Source organism: Hoplias malabaricus, chromosome 5, assembly GCF_029633855.1.
Source record: "Hoplias malabaricus isolate fHopMal1 chromosome 5, fHopMal1.hap1, whole genome shotgun sequence".
NCBI lineage: Eukaryota > Metazoa > Chordata > Actinopteri > Characiformes > Erythrinidae > Hoplias > Hoplias malabaricus.
In genome coordinates, this window is record NC_089804.1 from 3,661,386 (window position 1) to 3,681,014 (window position 19,629).

The 19,629-nt window shown below is 38.2% G+C and overlaps 1 protein-coding gene and 1 long non-coding RNA gene across 3 annotated transcripts; both read right to left on the reverse strand.

The window, feature by feature from the left end:
- Positions 1-650: 650 nt before the first annotated feature.
- Positions 651-7,408, reverse strand: LOC136697632 (protein shisa-like-2A). Its single transcript, XM_066672845.1, has 3 exons — positions 7,227-7,408; positions 4,373-4,509; positions 651-835 (listed from the first exon to the last, which is right to left on the reverse strand). Exons 1-3 carry the CDS (start codon positions 7,406-7,408, stop codon positions 651-653), a joined length of 504 nt encoding a protein of 167 aa, XP_066528942.1.
- Positions 7,409-10,650: 3,242 nt separating this feature from the next.
- On the reverse strand, positions 10,651-16,957 carry LOC136697673 (uncharacterized). Of its 2 annotated transcripts, none has more exons than XR_010802732.1 (4): positions 16,820-16,957; positions 15,968-16,150; positions 14,978-15,035; positions 10,651-12,723 (listed from the first exon to the last, which is right to left on the reverse strand). It is a non-coding gene; the product is annotated as an uncharacterized lncRNA (long non-coding RNA). The 2 variants fall into 2 exon arrangements; XR_010802733.1 differs by lacking the exon at positions 16,820-16,957 and adding an exon at positions 16,322-16,414.
- Between the last annotated feature and the right edge of the window lie 2,672 nt (positions 16,958-19,629).

Here is a 19,629-nt window from a genome sequence, read left to right on the forward strand (position 1 = left end):
CAATAATTTTTTAATTACATGTTAACAACACATTGAATTGAACTGTAAAGGTAGGTGCATTGGTACAGATGGATTACAATGTACTCCTCAAACAAATGAATGTGTACACCAATGTATTTATAGCCATGTAATAACATGTAATTTAATAGAAATTGTGATTGTAAAGGTGTTTCAAGCCCCTGTTTTCAATGGTTTAATTATTAGTGAATAACAGCCTGACAATGGCTGTGTCCCAAATCCCAAATTAGTGTGCTGAGTGACTGGTAACCCAGCCTGGGTTGCTGTAACTCAACCCTTGTCATTCTTTTTACCCAAAAGGTGGGTAAGGGCCAATAACACAATGCATTGATAAACACTTTTAACCCAACACTACTGGGTTTATCCATGCCAGACACAGCACTGGGCTGCCCGATTAACTTAACTACACATTAATTTAAACGTTACATAATGTATCGTTAACACTTTAGTGTGTCCAGTCAAAAACAGGACATGCTATTATTAACATACCTGCTTCCACGTGTATTTAGATAAGCAGTGCTACTCTAATCCATCTGTGTCAGTTATTACAAGTGCAACATGTGTTATTAACATGCATTTATATGGTAATTAGAGACCCACTATAACGTGAGACAATTCTGTGGGTTGGTTCTTCACGACGGTCCCTCCACGTTGATGGTGGTGACCGTTGCCATGAAGCAGCGCTGGAACAGCCTCTCTGGGTCTGCCGGCTGGTTGTCACAGTCAAGTTTCCCCCTGAAGAAATGCTTCCGGAAGCCTTGAGGACCGGTCGGAGCACTAGGCTGGCTAGGACCCTCCTGAGGTCCGGTCTCGGGTCCTGGAACAAAAGAAACAAAGAAATATCACATTTGCAGATGCCCCAGCCATTTGGGGAGTAGAGAAAGTAAAGGCCATCTTGAAGAATGAGAAATTATAGATATTAGATATTAGATTTGACACAGATATTAGAGTTAGTATGAAGTGGGAGGGTTCACCCTTGTTGTAGAGTATAGTGCTGGAATCTAGGCAGGTTACGTAGCAACTATATGTCAGTATTAAATTAGTGTCCTATTTTTCTGAATTGAGAGGTAGAGAGAGAGGAGAAACACCAAATATGGTCCTTCTACTGAATCAAGTTAGAAATAGTAACCATAGAGCTGTAATACCATTTTCAGAATGGTTCTTTACCAACACGTGCAGGACATTGTGCATCAATCTGAAAACCATTTCACTAGGCATTTGATTCTATTTCTATTTAGAACTGTTGAAGAACTAGATTTATTATTAGAGTGTAGAGGTTATTAAAATTGACCAATGCCACAGTAGAACCACATTACATTCCATAAATATCCATATTTGTTTAAGAAATATGTTGGTGTGAAGAACCTTGTAAAGGTTGAAACAGCCATTCATATATTATTAACATAAATGGTATTTTATGGAACATAAATTGGTCATTCTAAGGTAATGCTCAAATAACCTTGTGCAGCACCTTGATTTTTAAGCGTGTATAAAGCCCTGAGAGGGGTCTCCTGAGGCTGCAACTGTAAATGGCAGTCCAATCATCAGGGAATTGAAAGGTTGACCCCCTGGTCATAATGGAGCCATATAACGGCATGTTCAAGACAAATTGCCCTTGCTGTCTCTGGGCAGGAAGGATGAGTTTATTTCTCCAATCCTTCAGCATACTGCTAACCACAACAGACGCATGCTGGAAACATAAAACTGGCCATTTAGTGTTCTCTTCCAAGCGTGTTGAGTCTCAGTGATGTCATAGAGGAAGGTTAAAAAGAAATCAGTGCTTGATTTCATGGGTCTCTGAGGACATCCTGCCTTCCACTTCCAAGATTTGTAAGAGGAGTCAAATAGTGAGATGGGCAGCAGAGGGCCTCACATTTCAAAGGCTAACAGTGATTCAGTTCATTTACTTTTTTTTTACTTCCGCAAAATGATTGCAAACTGCAGGTGACCACGTACCGAGCTATAAATCCCGCTACACTTCCATAAGAAACAGCCTTTTGTCACTTCACTCAAAAGAGGCAGAGAACACTTTCAGAATCGATACATGTGGGGAGCACACTAGCAGCCCCCTGCCTCAAGAACATGGCTTTCTGCAGTCAGATGACTGCTTTTCTGAAGTGGAAGCATTAAAGCTTTGCAGGTGGAAGGTGGCTTTTGACAGAGAGCTACCTGAGAATTGGTTTTATCCTGTCTCTGATCAAAGTCAGTTTGAGCAAATGTTTAAAGTTAATGTTTAAGATTTTAGGGAATTGCAGTTTTCTCTGGTTTGTTTACATTCAGAAGCTCTGTCTTTTATACTGGAATGGTATGTTTGAATGTCTTGGAATGAATGAAAAAATGGAACAGGGAAAAACAAGGACAATGCTGGCAAAAATTCACTACGAGGAACAGAAACACACGGCAAAAAATTGCCTGCATTATATTTGTTACTTTTCTGGCACCTCATGTAAAACTCTGTTCCTACAGGTTGTTTTCAGTCATGTGGCTCCGACCACGTCATCGAAAACTCCAGTAGGAGCCAGATGTGCAACAAGAAAAACTGCTAATCTTTGGGAACAGGGAGGCGGAGCTGTGTTCAGTCCCAAAACCAAAAAAAAAAAAAAAAACAAGCCTGGCAGTTCCCTTTAGAGACACATTTTTGTGACATCACAGCTTACATTCTGCAGGGGGCCATGGTAGTGGAAAAATGAGCAAGGAAATGTGTGTGGGGCTGTGCTGAGCTGATTTGCCAAATGAATAGTAAAAGCTGGCTGATTAGCATCATGTTCACTCATGTCCAATCAATTCAGAATCTTTGATCAACAGAGAGAACACTCTGGAACAACCTCATGAGCCCAAGGTCAACATGCTCTACCGATGCTCTACCACCTGAGCTAATTCACATCACGATGTTGACTAAACCCACTTTTCCTGAGTTCCTTGGAGACCAGGGCTTTTGAGACTAGTGACTGACGCAACAATGTTTTCCTTAAAGAAAAATGTGAGGTTAAAAAGGAACAGCTGTGTAAGACTGCCACTTCTGATGGTTCCTGCGAATGCTATGACTCACTGCTTTCCTAAATGTGTGTATGGTCTTATACAATTGTGGTGCCCTTATTACATTAGCATTGAAGAGGTTTAGCTTGCTAGTAGTAGTCATACCCTTGCTAGTAGTAGTCAAACCCTTGCAAACAACTCCGGTAGGAGTGCACCTTTCAGCTCTGTTTTTAAAATGAAACTCTTTTCTGTTCTGATTGATTCTGGGAAACTCTACTGTGAAACATGCCTTGACTCATGCCTTCACCATGTCCAGCTCGGCAAGGAGGCGGACGCTGGAGGATATTAATAAACTGAATGTTCATTCCTGCTTGAGGGTTGGCACTTGTTTGTTCAGATATACAGTAGACACACACACACACACATACACACACACACACACACACACACATATATATATATATATATATATATATATATATATATATATATATATATATATATATATATATGTATGTATGTATTATTTACACAGTCATATTGTGGGAACAATGAAGATACATTTAAGATTAGGGTTAGGATTAAGGTTAAAGTTAGGGTTAAGATCAGGATTAGGATTAAACCAGTAGCAGTGTGGTTAAGGTTAGGTTTCTCCACCATTAGTGGCAATGTATGTAATGATCCCAGAAACCACTAAAACAAGACTTGCTCTTAGCTCTTTTTCTATTCTCATTTGTGAACCTAATTTGGGAACTTTAGGCATGTTTCCACCAACATAAACTGGTTTGTGAAAAATCCATTCCCAGCTGGAACCCAAGAAGAGTAGGTCTTTCAGTGGGTGTGTCAAGATAACGGAACTTCAGAAAGAGCACAGAGCCTTAGAACATGTCCATACGGACATGGATAATTTTAAAAACAAATGTTTTTTTCTGTGTTTTGGCCTCCCATCCACATGAAATTAAGTCACTGAAAATACTCTCCAGGGTGGAGATTTTTGAAAATGCAGTTGTCACTGTTTTCTTTTGGAAAACAGAAAGTACTACAAAACTAAACAACTCCAGTTACAAATGAGTTTCTATGGTAATTCAAACAGTGAATAAAAACATAGACAAGTTACATTTTAGTCATGTACAAACAGTTGTTATGTCCCCTCAAACACACTGTTTCACATTAAAAAAAAACACTGAGCTTAGACACTGAGAGAGTACAGTAATTCCCCAAAATTCTAGACATCCCCCTAAAAAAGTGTTTTTTGGTTACAATCGTGAACGACGCCTTTAATCAGATTTCAACAATTATCAGATCATTCTAGTGTAAACAGCATATTCCCATTTTTGAGATCTGATTAAGGTCTAGAATTCAGATTCAGGGGACCCACCTGGCACATGGAGGGGCAGCCCATTGTCCAGTCCTCTGGGTTTGGTGGCTATGAAGAGGTAACAGAGCACACAGATTGTGATGATAAAGGCCAACAGAACAACAGCAGCTATGGACAAACCAACCAGAGCACCCACACTGAGAGAGAGAGAGAGAGAGAGAGAGAGAGAGAGAGAGAGAGAGAGAGAGAGAGAGAGAGAGAGAGAGAGAGAGAGATAGAGAGAGAGAGACAGAGAGAGAGAAAGAGAGAGTTATGGTTAGGGTATGAACTGTAAAGTATAAAGACCACACCCCAGACAATCAGGGTCAGATGTCAACAAACTCAAAGCAGCATAAAATACATAATTATTTTTACTTTTATTTTATTTATTTTAGGACTCTAAACACATGTTCAAATATTTAATTCAAAATGTATTCAAATTATAAATTGCTTACATTTTTCTCTTGCATTTTCACGATGCTGACAGCCATTTCCTAAAGTAGTGGTTAATGCACAGTCACTCAAAGTGTAGTAGGGGCCTAAAAACTGTATCAAGAGTTTTTATTCCTCATTTTTTTAATCTTTATATTAATGTACATCTTACAAATCTGTTCATGATGAAACCGGTAGCTCCAAAAGTCATGGTCATAGTGCTTTGAAGGATCAAATCAACGGACGCAGATTAAAGAGTCCAACCTTCACTCTGATTCACGGTCGGGCGAGTGCTGGGATGTTATCTAATCCACTGTAATCCTCTCCTAATTCGTTTATTGTGTAAATAAAGTAACCTCTGAGGTACCCTCACAGTCAGGGAATTCAAGTAAACAAATTAACAGCTAATGACAAAAGTAAACCCACGCAGAAGGTTTTCTACGTACGTGCTTTAGAACATGGTCATGGCTCGTGTCTCACACCCACAATGCTTTGATAAATAGTTCACCACTCACAATTGCACACAGTGGGCTTCTTTTGAGGACACCTTTATTTCAATGCAGAAACATTACAAACATTCAGGAGCTCAGGGAGTGAAAGGAGAACCATGTTCAGATGTTCCAGTTTAACATCATAATAAGCTTGTGATGAAGGGGACTCCAGTATATGTCCATTCTCTGTTCATTGAGTCGGATTGGCATTTGTGGCCACCACAATATCTGGACCTGACTAATGCATATGTCAAAGTACAAGCTGTTACTGTAGCACAGACAATATTCCAAGTTAATACCTTCTGGTTCAGATCAAGTGCCCTTCAGGATAACCTGTTCAGAGAGCGGTACTGAATGATGCTTTACATGGTGCCTCAAGGGCTCTCCTGGCTCTCAAAGACTTGACACAGGTCATTAACAATGATGGAATAGCTGGGAAGTTTCAACCCTCTACCTTTTGCTCAGTTCTGATATTTACTCAGACCCCGTTGAGTAGTCTTTGTTGGGTGTGGGTCATGGTAATTATCTTATTAATGCTAAACATGCAGCACATCATAATTAACTAATAATTACTATGATATGATATGAAAGTAAGTAAGTAACATGTCTGAGATCTGCACTCTGGATTTCTTTAAGTAGTAGGAGAAATGACACTTGGTTGTCAGGTTGACCCGTGGTTGTCAGTGTGACCCTAAGTCTACATCTGATTACCTTAGAGAAAGAGCCCTGTACTTCCCACTCTACCCCCTGCTGAACACAGCAGAATCATAAACAGTTGGGAAGATGCTTCAGGTGGAGCTGCCGAATCTGACAGGAAGTATATGTAAAAGTAAAACACTGGTTCGTTCTAAGGAGACCACAAATATTCACCACTGAGAAAACATGTTAATTTCAGTGACGTACATGTGATTACAAAACATACATGTCATACATTTCCAAATTTGAGATATTTGTACAGTCATTTTTAGTTAAATGCCTATGCACGTGAGCTCTATTGAAGAAGTCTTTGTTGATTTAATATTTTAATATTAATGTTACTTACTTACTTACTTTACTTACTTACTTACTTACTTACTTTCATATCATATCATAGTAATTATTAGTTAATTATGATGTGCTGCATGTTTAGCATTAATAAGATAATTACCATGCCCCACACCCAACAAAGACTACTCAACGGGGTCTGAGGCTGAACATTTGGTGAGGGCATCACTGTGGGACTCTGAAGCTTCTTTAATCCTGGGTGTGTCCAGTTACAGCAGACATCAGATTGTAACAGGTCTGATTTAGAAACCATTTGAAAAACATTTGTGTGTGTGTGTGTGTGTGTGTGTGTGTGTGTGTGTGTGTTTATTGTGTATTCTACACTCAGTGAACTTTACTATGTACCTTTATGTAGGTCCGGTTGTGCTGCACCATGGACCTGAATAACTATAGTTTTTTTTCCCCCAATGTTCAGAATAAACTGAGGAATGAGAGTGAAGATCCTTGACTTGGATCTCCTTGCAGTTCAGCACAAAAGCCTTCACCATGGGTTTGTAAATAAAAGCCCAAATACATTTCAAATTGCTTCTGATTGCCATTGTTAAATGAATCCAGTGCTCCTATAAGGGCTATGCCAATGTTTCAGAACAGATCAGCAGCACAAAGCACAGAGATGTTTATGTCCCTCCACTGTGGAAAAGGAAACGCTCAACTCTGGGTCTGAAAGTTTGTGTTAATATATTCATTTGTGATTGTACTACTTGAAAATGCAAACTAATTTTTGAGAACTTTGCAGGCGTGGCTGTAGGTTTCTTGGAGGATCTGAAACCATGTCTCCAAAAACAGAAACCAGCTGTAACAATTTCATTAACAGCATTACAACTCATTAATAACTGTGTGTTCCACACAGACTGGGTAACACCCAGTCAGTCTTTTTTTTTTTAAAGCTTAATCTCCCCTCGTCTTACCTCAGCCACCACATGTAGCTATACTCATAGGGAAAGAAGCTGTTAGGGTCATCGCAGCAGTACTTGATGTCATTGAAGCCACAGCAGAAGATGGCCCTGGCATCCCCATCCATCTTGGGGCAGCTGAAGGCACTCACAAACACGTTCTCAGGACTGTAGTACTCTGTACAGTCTGAGCTCATGCCTAGCTGGCACCAAAAACACAGCCACAGCTAGAGTGGTAAAAGTGGGGCAAGATGGGGCTGAGTCCCAACCTGAAGGAACAGTGCCTTTCAGGATACAGGATTTGTTTTCAAGAAGGTGAGGAAGAGAATAGTCCTCTCCTGGATTTTTTCTAGAGTTCTGTTAAAGAAGGCAAGGAAGGGAAGTATTATCCCAGAAGAGGATGACTATCCCAGTCTGTGTTAAAGATTGAAGAACCCTCAAAAACCTGAAAAAGCTATAAATGTGTCCGTACCAACCCCGCCCCCCTCCAAAACAAATGAAGAAGCTACAAGACTCCTTTTACTTTATTCCAGGAATACTGTAGTGGGAACAGGTGCAGCCCTCTTCAAGGAATCCAAAGGGAGCACTGAGTACAGGACTTTCTTTTGAAAACAGTAAAGATTCTGAATACTTTCCGGAAAAATGTGGTAATAGGGCACAAACACTTTCCAAACAAACTCAAAGAGGTCAGGATGTGTTCCCCAAGGGATCCAGAGACGATCACATTCAGTAGGGCTTCAGGAAGTCTGTCCAAAACCATGCAAAAAAAAAACGTATCACCAAAAAGTGCAAGAGATTCTGATCTGTGTCCAGAAAACTATGACCAAGGCAGAGGAACCTCCTGTGGAAAATAAAAAGTTGGTCTAAAAATGAGTTTGTTCCAAAAGCAAAAAACAAAACAAAAACAATAAAAAAGTCAATCTCTTCAAGAAATCACAAACACAACAAGAATTGTCTGCACAGAGCTGGAAAAGGAGGAAAAGTCAGAGACATGTGCATTAAAGTAGTCCTACTGCTTCATTTTCTTTTTCATGTGCCATTTCCAACCTGAGGCAGATTGCGCTGAATGTTCCTGACTCATACAATCCTCCGCCAAGGAGTAGCAGCTGAAGCAGAGCCCAGCTGGAAACAAGAGAGTGTGGTTCTGGGCTTTTTACTTCCATTAGGTCCCTCCCCCATCTCCTTTTCACTCACTCGCTCTCGTTCTCTCTCTCTCTCTCTCTCTCTCTCTCTCTCTCTCTCTCTCTCTCTCAGGCTCCTTCTCCCATGCTCTGTTTCTGCCTGTTCCGACCTTGCACAATTCATTTGTGTTGAGTTTCTCCTTTTTTTTGTTTGTGATCCACAGGCAAAAACCTCCTGACTACCCAGCAGGCACAGGACGTCAATTTGACGTCAGAAAGGCGTTGGTCTCTAACGTTGGACAGACGTTGAGTTTTAGTTGGAAATGAAAATCGGGTTGACGTCTAAACCCAACGTTGCCTTGACAACAAGCTTCAACGTTGGACAGACGTTGAATTTTTGTTGGAAATGAAATCGGGTTGACGTCATAGCCCGATGTTGCCTTGACAACAATTTTCAACGTTGGACAGACGTTGATTTTTGAAAATCGGGTTGACGTCTAAACTCAACATTGATGTGACGTCAAGACTCAACGTTGGTTAGACGTTGAAATATGGTTAGTAATCAAAGTCAGATATTACTCAAAAATTAACGTCAGGATGACGTCAAACTCCAACGTTGTGTAGATGTTGATTTTTAGTTGGAAATGAAAATCGGGTTGACGTCTAAACCCAACATTGATGTGACGTCAAGACTCAACGTTGGTTAGACGTTGAAATATGGTTAGTAATCAAAGTCAGATATTACTCAAAAATTAACGTGAGGATGACGTCAAACTCCAACGTTGTGTAGATGTTGATTTTTAGTTGGAAATGAAAATCGGGTTGACGTCTAAACCCAACATTGATGTGACGTCAAGACTCAACGTTGGTTAGACGTTGAAATATGGTTAGTAATCAAAGTCAGATATTACTCAAAAATTAACGTCAGGATGACGTCAAACTCCAACGTTGTGTAGATGTTGATTTTTAGTTGGAAATGAAAATCGGGTTGACGTCTAAACCCAACATTGATGTGACGTCAAGACTCAACGTTGGTTAGACGTTGAAATATGGTTAGTAATCAAAGTCAGATATTACTCAAAAATTAACGTCAGGATGACGTCAAACTCCAACGTTGTGTAGATGTTGATTTCTAGTTGGAAATGAAAATCGGGTTGACGTCTAAACCCAACATTGATGTGACATCAAGACTCAACGTTGGTTAGACGTTGACATATGGTTAGTAATCAAAGTCAGATATTACTCAAAAATTAACGTCAGGATGACGTCAAACTCCAACGTTGTGTAGATGTTGATTTTTAGTTGGAAATGAAACTCGGGTTGACATCTAAACCCAACATTGATGTGACATCAAGAACCAACATTGGTTAGACGTTGAAGTATGGTTAGTAATCAAAGTCAGATATTACTCAAAATTTAACGTCAGGATGATGTCATGCTCCAATGTTGTATAGATGTTGATTTTTAGTTGGAAATGAAAATTTGGGTTGACGTCAAATCCCAACATTGGTGTGACATCAAGACTCAATGTAGTTTAGACATTGAATTATGGTTAGTAATCAAAGTAAGATATTACTCAAAAATTAACATTCGGGTGACGTCAAGCTCCAATGTTGTTTTAGTTGTAATGAAAATCGGGTCGACGTCTAAACCCAACACTGGTGTGACATAGAGCCTCAACACTACCGTATTTCACATTTACAGCATACTACTCTAATTAAATAATACAATACTTTACTGTAAAAACTGATTTACAGTAAATAACTGTCAGCTGAGCTCCCAGACAATTACTGTATATTTACAGGAACATTAATGTATTTCAACTTTACAAAATACTACTGTAAATGAATAAAACTTAACTGTAAATATTGGGATTTACAGTAAATACCTGGCAACAGAGTTTCCAGCCAATTACTGCATTTGTACAGGAACAAGATTGTATTTAAAATTTACAGAATACTACTGTAATTGCATAATACAATGTTTTACTCTAAATATTTAAATGTACAGTAATATTTTCAGCAGAATTGCCAGCCATTTACTGCCTTTTTCAGAAACAATACCTTTTTACAGAGGAACACTAATTACAAACAGTATCTAAATTACATTCAATTCTTTATATATACTGAACAATACCAGCACGTAATATTTTTGTATTAAGATTAGTGTTACTATTAAATAAAAAAAAATCAAGTCTGCCAAGCATGAATACTTTAAAAATACTATAACCATAACATACACAAAAGAAGTCCAAATCTACATTCAGAATTAAAATCAGTAACACACTTTATTAAAACTGAATATATGCAAAATGTGGACAAATTTCAAGTACTACATAACATGTTCAAATCATTTATGTTTTTACTTGAACTTAATATTTTTGCCCCTTATGATATTTGCTTTTTTTTCTAACCAAAAATACTTCACAATATCCAATTACATTATTGCCTTGATGAATTACAAGAAAGGTGCCCAAATCTTTATAGTAAAACATTACGTTATATCACATGAATTTTGATCTTACCAGACAACACAAATAGTGACCGTAAAACATCATGAAAAATATAATAAAAAATATGTAATCTGGATTGCTAAAACTTTGTATTTCAAATATCATCAGTGAACCCAACATGTTACTGACTTAGAGTCAGTTTTGTGTTGAACATGACCCTTTAAATACAAACTGGATTACAAAAAAGTTGGGACACTAAACAAATTGTGAATAAAAACTGAATGCAATGATTTGGAGGTGCCAACATCTAATATTTTATTCAGAATATAACACAAATCACAGATCAAAAGTTTAAACTGAGATAATGTATCATTTGTAAGGGAAAAATGTGTTGTTTCAAAATTTCATGGCATCAACAAATCCCAAAAAAGTTGGGACAAGGCCATTTTTTACCACTGTGTGGCATCCCCCCTTCTTCTTACAACACTCAAAAGATGTCTGGGGACAGAGGAGACCAGTTTCTCAAGTTTAGAAATAGGAATGCTCTCCCATTCATGTCTAATACAGGCCTCTTGGGCCTTCTTTGTCACACCTTCCTCTTTATGATGCGCCAAATGCTCTCTATAGGTGAAAGATCTGGACTGCAGGCTGGCCATTTCAGTACCCGGATCCTTCTCCTACGTAGCCATGATGATGTGATTGCTGCAGAATGTGGTCTGGCATTATCTTGTTGAAAAATGCAGGGTCTTCCCTGAAAGAGATGACGTCTAGATGGGAGCATATGTTTTGAGCATATGTTTTGAACATATGTTTTGAACCTGAACATAGTTCTCTGCATTAATGGTGCCTTTTCAGACACGCAAGCTGCCCATGCCACAAGCACTCATGCAACCCCATACCATCAGTGATGCAGGCTTCTGAACGGAGCGTTGATAACAACTTGGGTTATCCTGTCCTCTGGTCCGGATGACATGGCGTCCCAGTGTTCCATGAAGAACTTCAAATCGTGACTCATCTGACCACAGAACAGTCTTCCATTTTGCCACACTCCATTTTAAAAGACCCCTGGCCCAGTGCAAATGTCTGAGCTTGTGGAGCTTGCTTAGAAATGGCTTCCTCTTTGCACTGTAGAGTTCCAGCTGGCAACGGCGGATGGCACGGTGGATTGTGTTCACTGACAATGCTCTCTGGAAGTATTTCTGAGCCCATTCTTTTATTTCCTTGACAGTGGCATTCCTGTTCAAGGTGCAGTGATGTTTAAGGGCCCGGAGATCACAAGCATCTAGTAGAGTTTTACGGCCTTGACCCTTATGCACAGCAATTGTTCCAGATTCTCTGAATCTTTTGATGATGTTATGCACGGTTGATGATAACTTAAAAATCTTTGCTTTTTTACACTGGGTAACACCATTCTGGTATCGCTGCACAGCAAACATCTTTCTGCGCAACAATGGTGGAATTGGTGATCCTCATCTTGGCTTCAGAGAGACACTGACACCATGAGAAGCTCTTTTTATACCCAATCAGGTTGTCAATTGACCTAATTATTGTTAATTGGTCTTCCAGCTGTTCGTTATATGCTCAATTTCCCACTTATTGCTACTTGTCCCAACTTTGTTGGGATTTGTTGACACTGTGAAATTTTGAATGAACATATGTTTTTTTTAAATGTTACATTTACTCAGATTAAACTTTTGATCTGTCATCTGTGTTCTATTAAAAATAAAATATTGACATTTGCCATCTCCACATCATTGCATTCAGTTTTTATTCACAATTTGTTTAGTGGCCCAACTTTTTTGGAATCCGGTTTGTAAATAAAATTTAATTCAAAGTCCATCAGTTTCTTTAAAGCAAGGATACACACAGATGCATGGTCCAGGACTTCTTGGTTGCTCTCTACGTTTACCACCCCTGGGAATTTTTACCAATGAGGCGTCTATAAAAATAAAAAATCCACAGTTAGTAACATAGCATGTGGAAATAAAAGTACAAAAAAGTTGCAATAAAAATTTTGTACACAAGAGGATACAGTAAGGGGAAGATCAGATGACATCATGGGCAAGACATTTTTTAAAACTAAACATAGCACAAAAATAAGGATATTTTTGTTTGGTAGATTATATCTTTGTTGTAACAATGTTTCTTGGCAATAAATCTTATGCTGTTGGAATCATGTTAATTTCCCTTTGAAATGGTGCCACATTTATAAGGAACATGCATTTGTGGGATGAGCAGTAGAAATGAGTATGTGGGTTGTGCCAATGAAACATTAGCCCAATCCTCTCTGCCAATGCCAAAGAGTTTATTCTGCCATTGACTCGTTTGGTGAGTTGTGACTGGCTGACTGAAGTTTGAAGAAACAAGACATATTGGCAATTTAACAATGTATTCTTTTAACAAATAGGAGCTTCAGTAGCGTGTGGAAGAACCATAAACAGCCAAAACAGCCCAGGACTTTCTCTTCATGATGGTCACCATCCTGGTTACACACTGCTGGTCACACATATGGTTGTGTTGGTCACTGTGGCATGAACAGCACGCCCAAGCTGATCCCACAAGTGTTCATTGGGGTTGAGGTCAGGAGCTAGCAGGCCATTCCATCCTCTCCACTACCAAATTCTGGAGGTAGTCTCTGATAAACACCGCTCTGTGGGGGCAAGTGTTGTCATTTTGGAGGTTAGAGTTTGGTCCCAGACTGTGGAGATATGGGATTGCCACTGGTTGTAGAATTTCATCTCAATATCTTTTTCTGCATTGAGATTGCTTGCAATGACGATAAACCTCATTTTTCAAGTGAAGGAGATGCCACATCACACCATTACACAAAATAAGCTGTTTGGCACTGGCAGTGAGTATTTGACAAATTTTTCACTGTCGCAATCCACATACTCAGCTCTACTGCTCATCTCACAAAAGCATGTTTCTTACAAATGTAGCACCATTTAAAAGAGAAATTAACAGTAATGGTATAAGGTTTATTGGCAAGAAGTACTGTTACAACAAAGAAATAATCAACCAGACACAAATTTTCTTACTTTTTGTGCTATGTTTATTTTTATTTTTCTGCAAGTAATCAGAGCAAATGAGTGAGGTAAAAGGTGAATTACATTAATAATTACAGTTAGATAATGCAGCATGTCCTATTTGGTGCTAAAAATAAACACTAATACTTTGACATTGTATTTTGTTATGGCTTTCATAATGTCATATCGTATCATATATCTCCATTTCTTTTAGGCATATCGAGATATGAATTTTTGGTCATATCGCCCAGCCCTAGTTGTCGCTTGCTCACACTTTTTGTAGTGAAGACTGAGGATAGATATTAATACGAACTCAACAAAACCATTTTTTTCCCAAAAGTACTGCAATTTCAATTTGATACCTGATCTAAAAGCCATGTATACTGATATGCTATGCAATATTTCAATGTATCATAGTAATCAGAAAATCCTGTATTTGACCTTTAATTTCACATATCAAAAGCACAAATTTCAACTGCATCAAATGATTCCCACAATGACCCTGATTAGAATTAAATGGTTGCAACAGATGAATGAATGACAGTAAACAGTAACTGCCCATCATAATAATTTCATAAAGAATTATCCAACAGAAACGGGTCAAAATATTAAAAAGCAATTACCTTCAGATAATTTTAGAATTTTTTAATCCATTTTCATACATGGGGTTTCTGCATCAGTAAAGTTATCATATTTCAAGGTTTTTATATATAATAATATTTTTAATTACAGGTAAGATAACTTGAAATAGAGGCTAGTTTAATTCAGAGAAGGAAGTAAACAAGTAGAGAGAGAGAGAAAGAAAGAAATTTCCTGTCGATATTGGAAATTGAAATTTTAGTACAAGGTGAATAGGGCTGCCTTTCCAGAAATTAATGGAGGCTTGAGCAAACATAGGTCACTTGTCCTTCCACTGTCAGCAAATATCTTGCATTGGTCATTCTGGAGTATCTTGCAATTATATATACATACCCAGAATAAAAATCAGAGGACTCACAAGCAGGTTAAGGGTTTTAAAATCAGCAAATGTGGCACTTGCCTAAATGATGAGAATATAAATTATTTTAAGTCTTCAACATTTACCATTGCAGTTTTCAATGACATGTCAAATTAAAACCTATATGATATAGCCTAGGTCTAGTTTCAGTTTTCCTGTTTTAATGATACCTGTAAATGTGAGCCTTAAATGCAGCCAACTTCCTGAAAGTCATGGCACGACGAGACTCTCCACATTTAAAACATATAGTACAGAGAAATAAGATGTCATTTCATATGCATTACAAAAACCAACACACTACATTTGTGATCACAGAACTGGTAGCCAACATTTAGTATTTAGACACTTTAAATGCAATACTCTTAAACTCTGATAAACAATTAAAATGTACACTCTATATAAACTAAATAACAAAAATGGGAGTCTGAAATCAGATTTGGAATGGTATGGAGCCCCTAAAGGGACTGGGGGAAAAATTAAAAAAAGACTATTGATTTTGTGTTCCCTTGCAAACATTATTGCATTCCCTCGCAAATACATTGCGCTCCTTTGCAAATGTTTTATGATACACAATTGTCTTTGTTACGGAGCCCCTAAAGGGACTGGGGAAAAAAAGACTTTGGCGTTCCTTCGCAAACACAATTGCGTTACCTCGCAAATACAATAGTCTTTTTTTAATTTTTTCCCCCAATCCCTTTAGGGGCTCCGTAGAATGGAGCTCAAAATTCTGCAGCAAAATACAGTAGTCTATAATTCTCAACACAGCACAAAGTAAAATCTATTTCACTCCCCCCCATCTTGCACCTCATTCACACCTGACACTCCAAATATATATTAGCTAATAATCTGGAATGGAGTTTGTCTGTAGCTAACATTACATGTTTACAATGTCTACAACATCTACGTTTACAACTCTCTGTTATAATGAACGTAGCTAATTTTACCAAACTGACCAATATCAATGACCAGAATCCCTGTCCATCTCTATGTTTATATTTCCCTCCGTTCTCTTCTTTAAAAAGTATTACTCTGCTAGCTAACTAAAACTCGAATAGTACCCGCAAGAAGCCCAAAACTGGACTTTGAGTTTACAATTGTCTGTACAGTCAAATTATCGTTCTCTACTACGCTAAATATAAATAAACAATGCTACGACTGACCCGTACTTTCACCGGCAGCCTGTTTCAATGGAGCAGAACCCTCTCTTTCTTTTCTTCCCGCTTCTTCTCTCCTACCTTTCCCTCAGTCTCCTGCTTGTAAGCCGTCACAAAACTGGTGATGTCTCCGGCTTCAATCCCCTCCAACGGACTAATTTGAGGGGGGGAAACGCCAGTTGACGATATCTGCGACGATAAAACATTAACATTTTTTGGGAGCAAACAAGTGTGCAAATTCCACAGGAGTTATCTGGTTAAATGTTCGCGGCTATCATAACTAGCACCATCTATCTTGCTAAAAAGCAGTACCAAGACAATGTGGTTGGAAACGTTTAGAGCTGTATGATTAAAACATACATTTACTCATTACTTTTGTTCCAAAGTCCCTAAAGTACGATGACGCTTGCAGCCTCTGAATACGTTTTGTCTCTTTCTCTCCGTCTCTGTTCTCGTCACCCCGCCCCCAGGGAACCGTTAGCCCCGTTCTCGCTAACCGCCCCACCCTCAACAAAATAATTTAAATAAAATAAAACAATATTAACGCAAATCATCATCATTATCATCATCATCTTTTAAGCTTGTCCATTTCAGGGTCGCGGTGTAACTAAATGAAAAAACACAATTCTTTCTCTTTTTTTTATTTGGACGAAAAGTATTCACTTGTCCTGTTCTGGTTTTGTTTTGTAGTGAGGCCTACAACTGACGTTACAAAAATAAATTGTACCATTGCCCAAGGGGGGGGGGGGGTATTTTGGAACTAATGTAATTACGAATGTAATTTTGGAACTAAGCTATATTTACGTTGTCAAAACAATAAAATAAGTGATAAATAAATGGTGTAAATAAGTTACTCACCTTTAGATGCCATTTGCAGTCCTCAGCCTCCCCAGCTCACAATACAGTGAAATACTGTAAAGCTAGCTTCATTGCTGCTTCCAGTCTGTTACCCAAGATACATTACAATACACAGTAAAATACTGTATTCAAAAATACATTACAATACAGTAGCAAACTCGATACAGCATTTATTTATAGTGTGTTTTGTATTCTTAAGACGGCAAGCATATACCTATCAAATGGCTTGAAAATGTTGGTAACCCACTGATGGTAGGCCACTGCTGGTCCACCATTGGACCGCTCAGATTATTGCCCACTTAAGAACATCTCAGTAGTTTTTGATCTCTTTAAACTAATTTTAAATGATTTTAATGATTTCTTATTCTATAATTTTACATTTTGGTCATGGTATCTCACAACTGAATTTTGTTATGTTATGTCAATATGGCATTAGAATAATGTTTTGAACACACTGCATTTTGGTTTCTTAACATTGCAGCTTGGGGCAGCACGATGGTGCTGCAGGTACTGTCGCTGTCACACAGCTCTAGGGTCCTGGAGCGGCAGGTGACTGTGAGTAGTTTGGTGTGTTTTTCCTGTGTCTACGGGGGTTTCCTCCAGGTGTTCAGGTTTCCTTCCAAGGTCCAAAAACACATGTTGTTAGGTGGATTGGTGACTCAAAAGTGTCCATAGGTGTGAATGTATGAGTGTGTGTCACCCTGCGAAGGACTGGCGACCCCTCCAGGGTGTGTTCCTGCCTTGCTCCCAGTGATTCTGAGTAGGCTCAGGACCCACTGTGACCCTGAACTGGATTAGCGGTTACAGACAATGAATTAATTAATTAATTAATTTCAGTATGGTAGAGTATCAGAATGATGTTTGGAATTTTTTATAAAATTCAACTTGGGACTGCAACAGGTAGTGTCGCTGTCACACAAATCTAGGGTGCTGCAGCTGTAGGTTCGAACCCTGCTCCGCATGACTGTCTGTGATTAGTTGGGTGTGTTTTCCCTGTGTTCATGTGGGTTTTCTCCGGGTGTTCCAATTTACTCCCATGGTCCAAAAACACATGTTGGTAGCTCAGTTGGCTACTCAAAACTGTCCATAGGTATAAGTGTGTGAATGAGTGTGTGTCGCACTGTGAAGGAAAAGTGCCCCACTGATTCCAGGTAGGCTCCGGACCCACTGCAACCCTAAAGTGGATAAGCAGTTACATTTAATAAATGAATGAATGAATGTTGCATCTTAAACCAACTAAGTATATCCAATATTGTTAGAATGTCACATTGAGTTGACATTTAGATTATGATGTTTATCATACACTGGGTTTTTATTACCAATACCTAACAAATAAATGTAGGTATTTTACATCAAGATGACGTTAAATTTGAAGTACTAAACCCCACGACCTAAAACCAACAAAATATCAATGTCTATTGATATTAGTCTAATGTTTACCAGGCGTTGGGTTTTGGTCACCCTATATTATAACCTAAAGTTGGCATTTTTTTATATCAACTTGACATCAGGATGTGATGTTTGGAAAATGTTGGATTTTGTTTACATAACATCACTACTTAAAACCAACAAATTTTCAACGTCTATTGATGTTAGAATGGCAGGTTGAACTGACGTTAAAATTCAGACGTTTATCAGACGTTGAGATTTGGTCACCATACCTTACAACTTAATGTTGGTAATTTACGTCAATTTGACATCAGGATGTGACGTTTGGAAGATGTTGGATTTTGGTTACATAACATCACAAATTAAACCCAACAAATTTTCAACGTCTATTGATGTTAGAATGGCAGGTTGAACTGACGTTAAAATTCAGACGTTTATCAAACTTTGGGATTTGGTCTCCATAACTTACAGCTTAATGTTGGTAATTTACGTCAATTTGACATCAGGATGTGATGTTTGGAAGATGTTGGATTTTGGTTACATAACATCACAAATTAAAACCAACAAATTATCAACGTCTATTGATGTTTGAATGGCAGGTTGAACTGACGTTAAAATTCAGACGTTTATCAAACGTTGGGATTTGGTCTCCATAACTTACAGCTTAATGTTGGTAATTTACGTCAATTTGACATCAGGATGTGATGTTTGGAAGATGTTGGATTTTGGTTACATAACATCACAAATTAAAACCAACAAATTTTCAACGTCTATTGATGTTAGAATGGCAGGTTGAACTAACGTTAAAATTCAGATGTTTATCAAACGTTGGGATTTGGTCTCCATAACTTACAGCTTATTGTTGGTAATTTACATCAATTTGATATCAGGATGTGACGTTTGGAAAATGTTGTATTTTGGTTACATAACAGCACAAATTAAAACCCACAAATTATCAATGTCTATTGATGTTAGAATGGCAGGTTGATCTGACATTAGAAGTTTGACGTTTACAAGATGTTGGGTCTTGGTCACCATACCTTACAACTAAATGTTGGTATTTTACATCAATTTGACGTCAGGATGTGATGATTGGAAGATGTTGGATTTTGGTCACATAATAGGACAACTTTAAACCAACAAATTATCAACGTCTATTGATGTTAGAATGGCACATTGAGCTGACGTTAAATTTCAGGCGTTTATCAGATGTTGGGATTTGGTCACCATACCTTACAACTTAATGTTGGTAATTTAGGTCAATTGGACATCAGGATGTGACGTTTGGAAGATGTTGGATTTTGGTTACATAACATCACTACTTAAAACCAACAAATTATCAACGTCTATTGATGTTAGAATGGCAAGTTGAACTGACGTTAAAATTCAGATGTTTACCAGACGTTGGGATTTGGTCACCG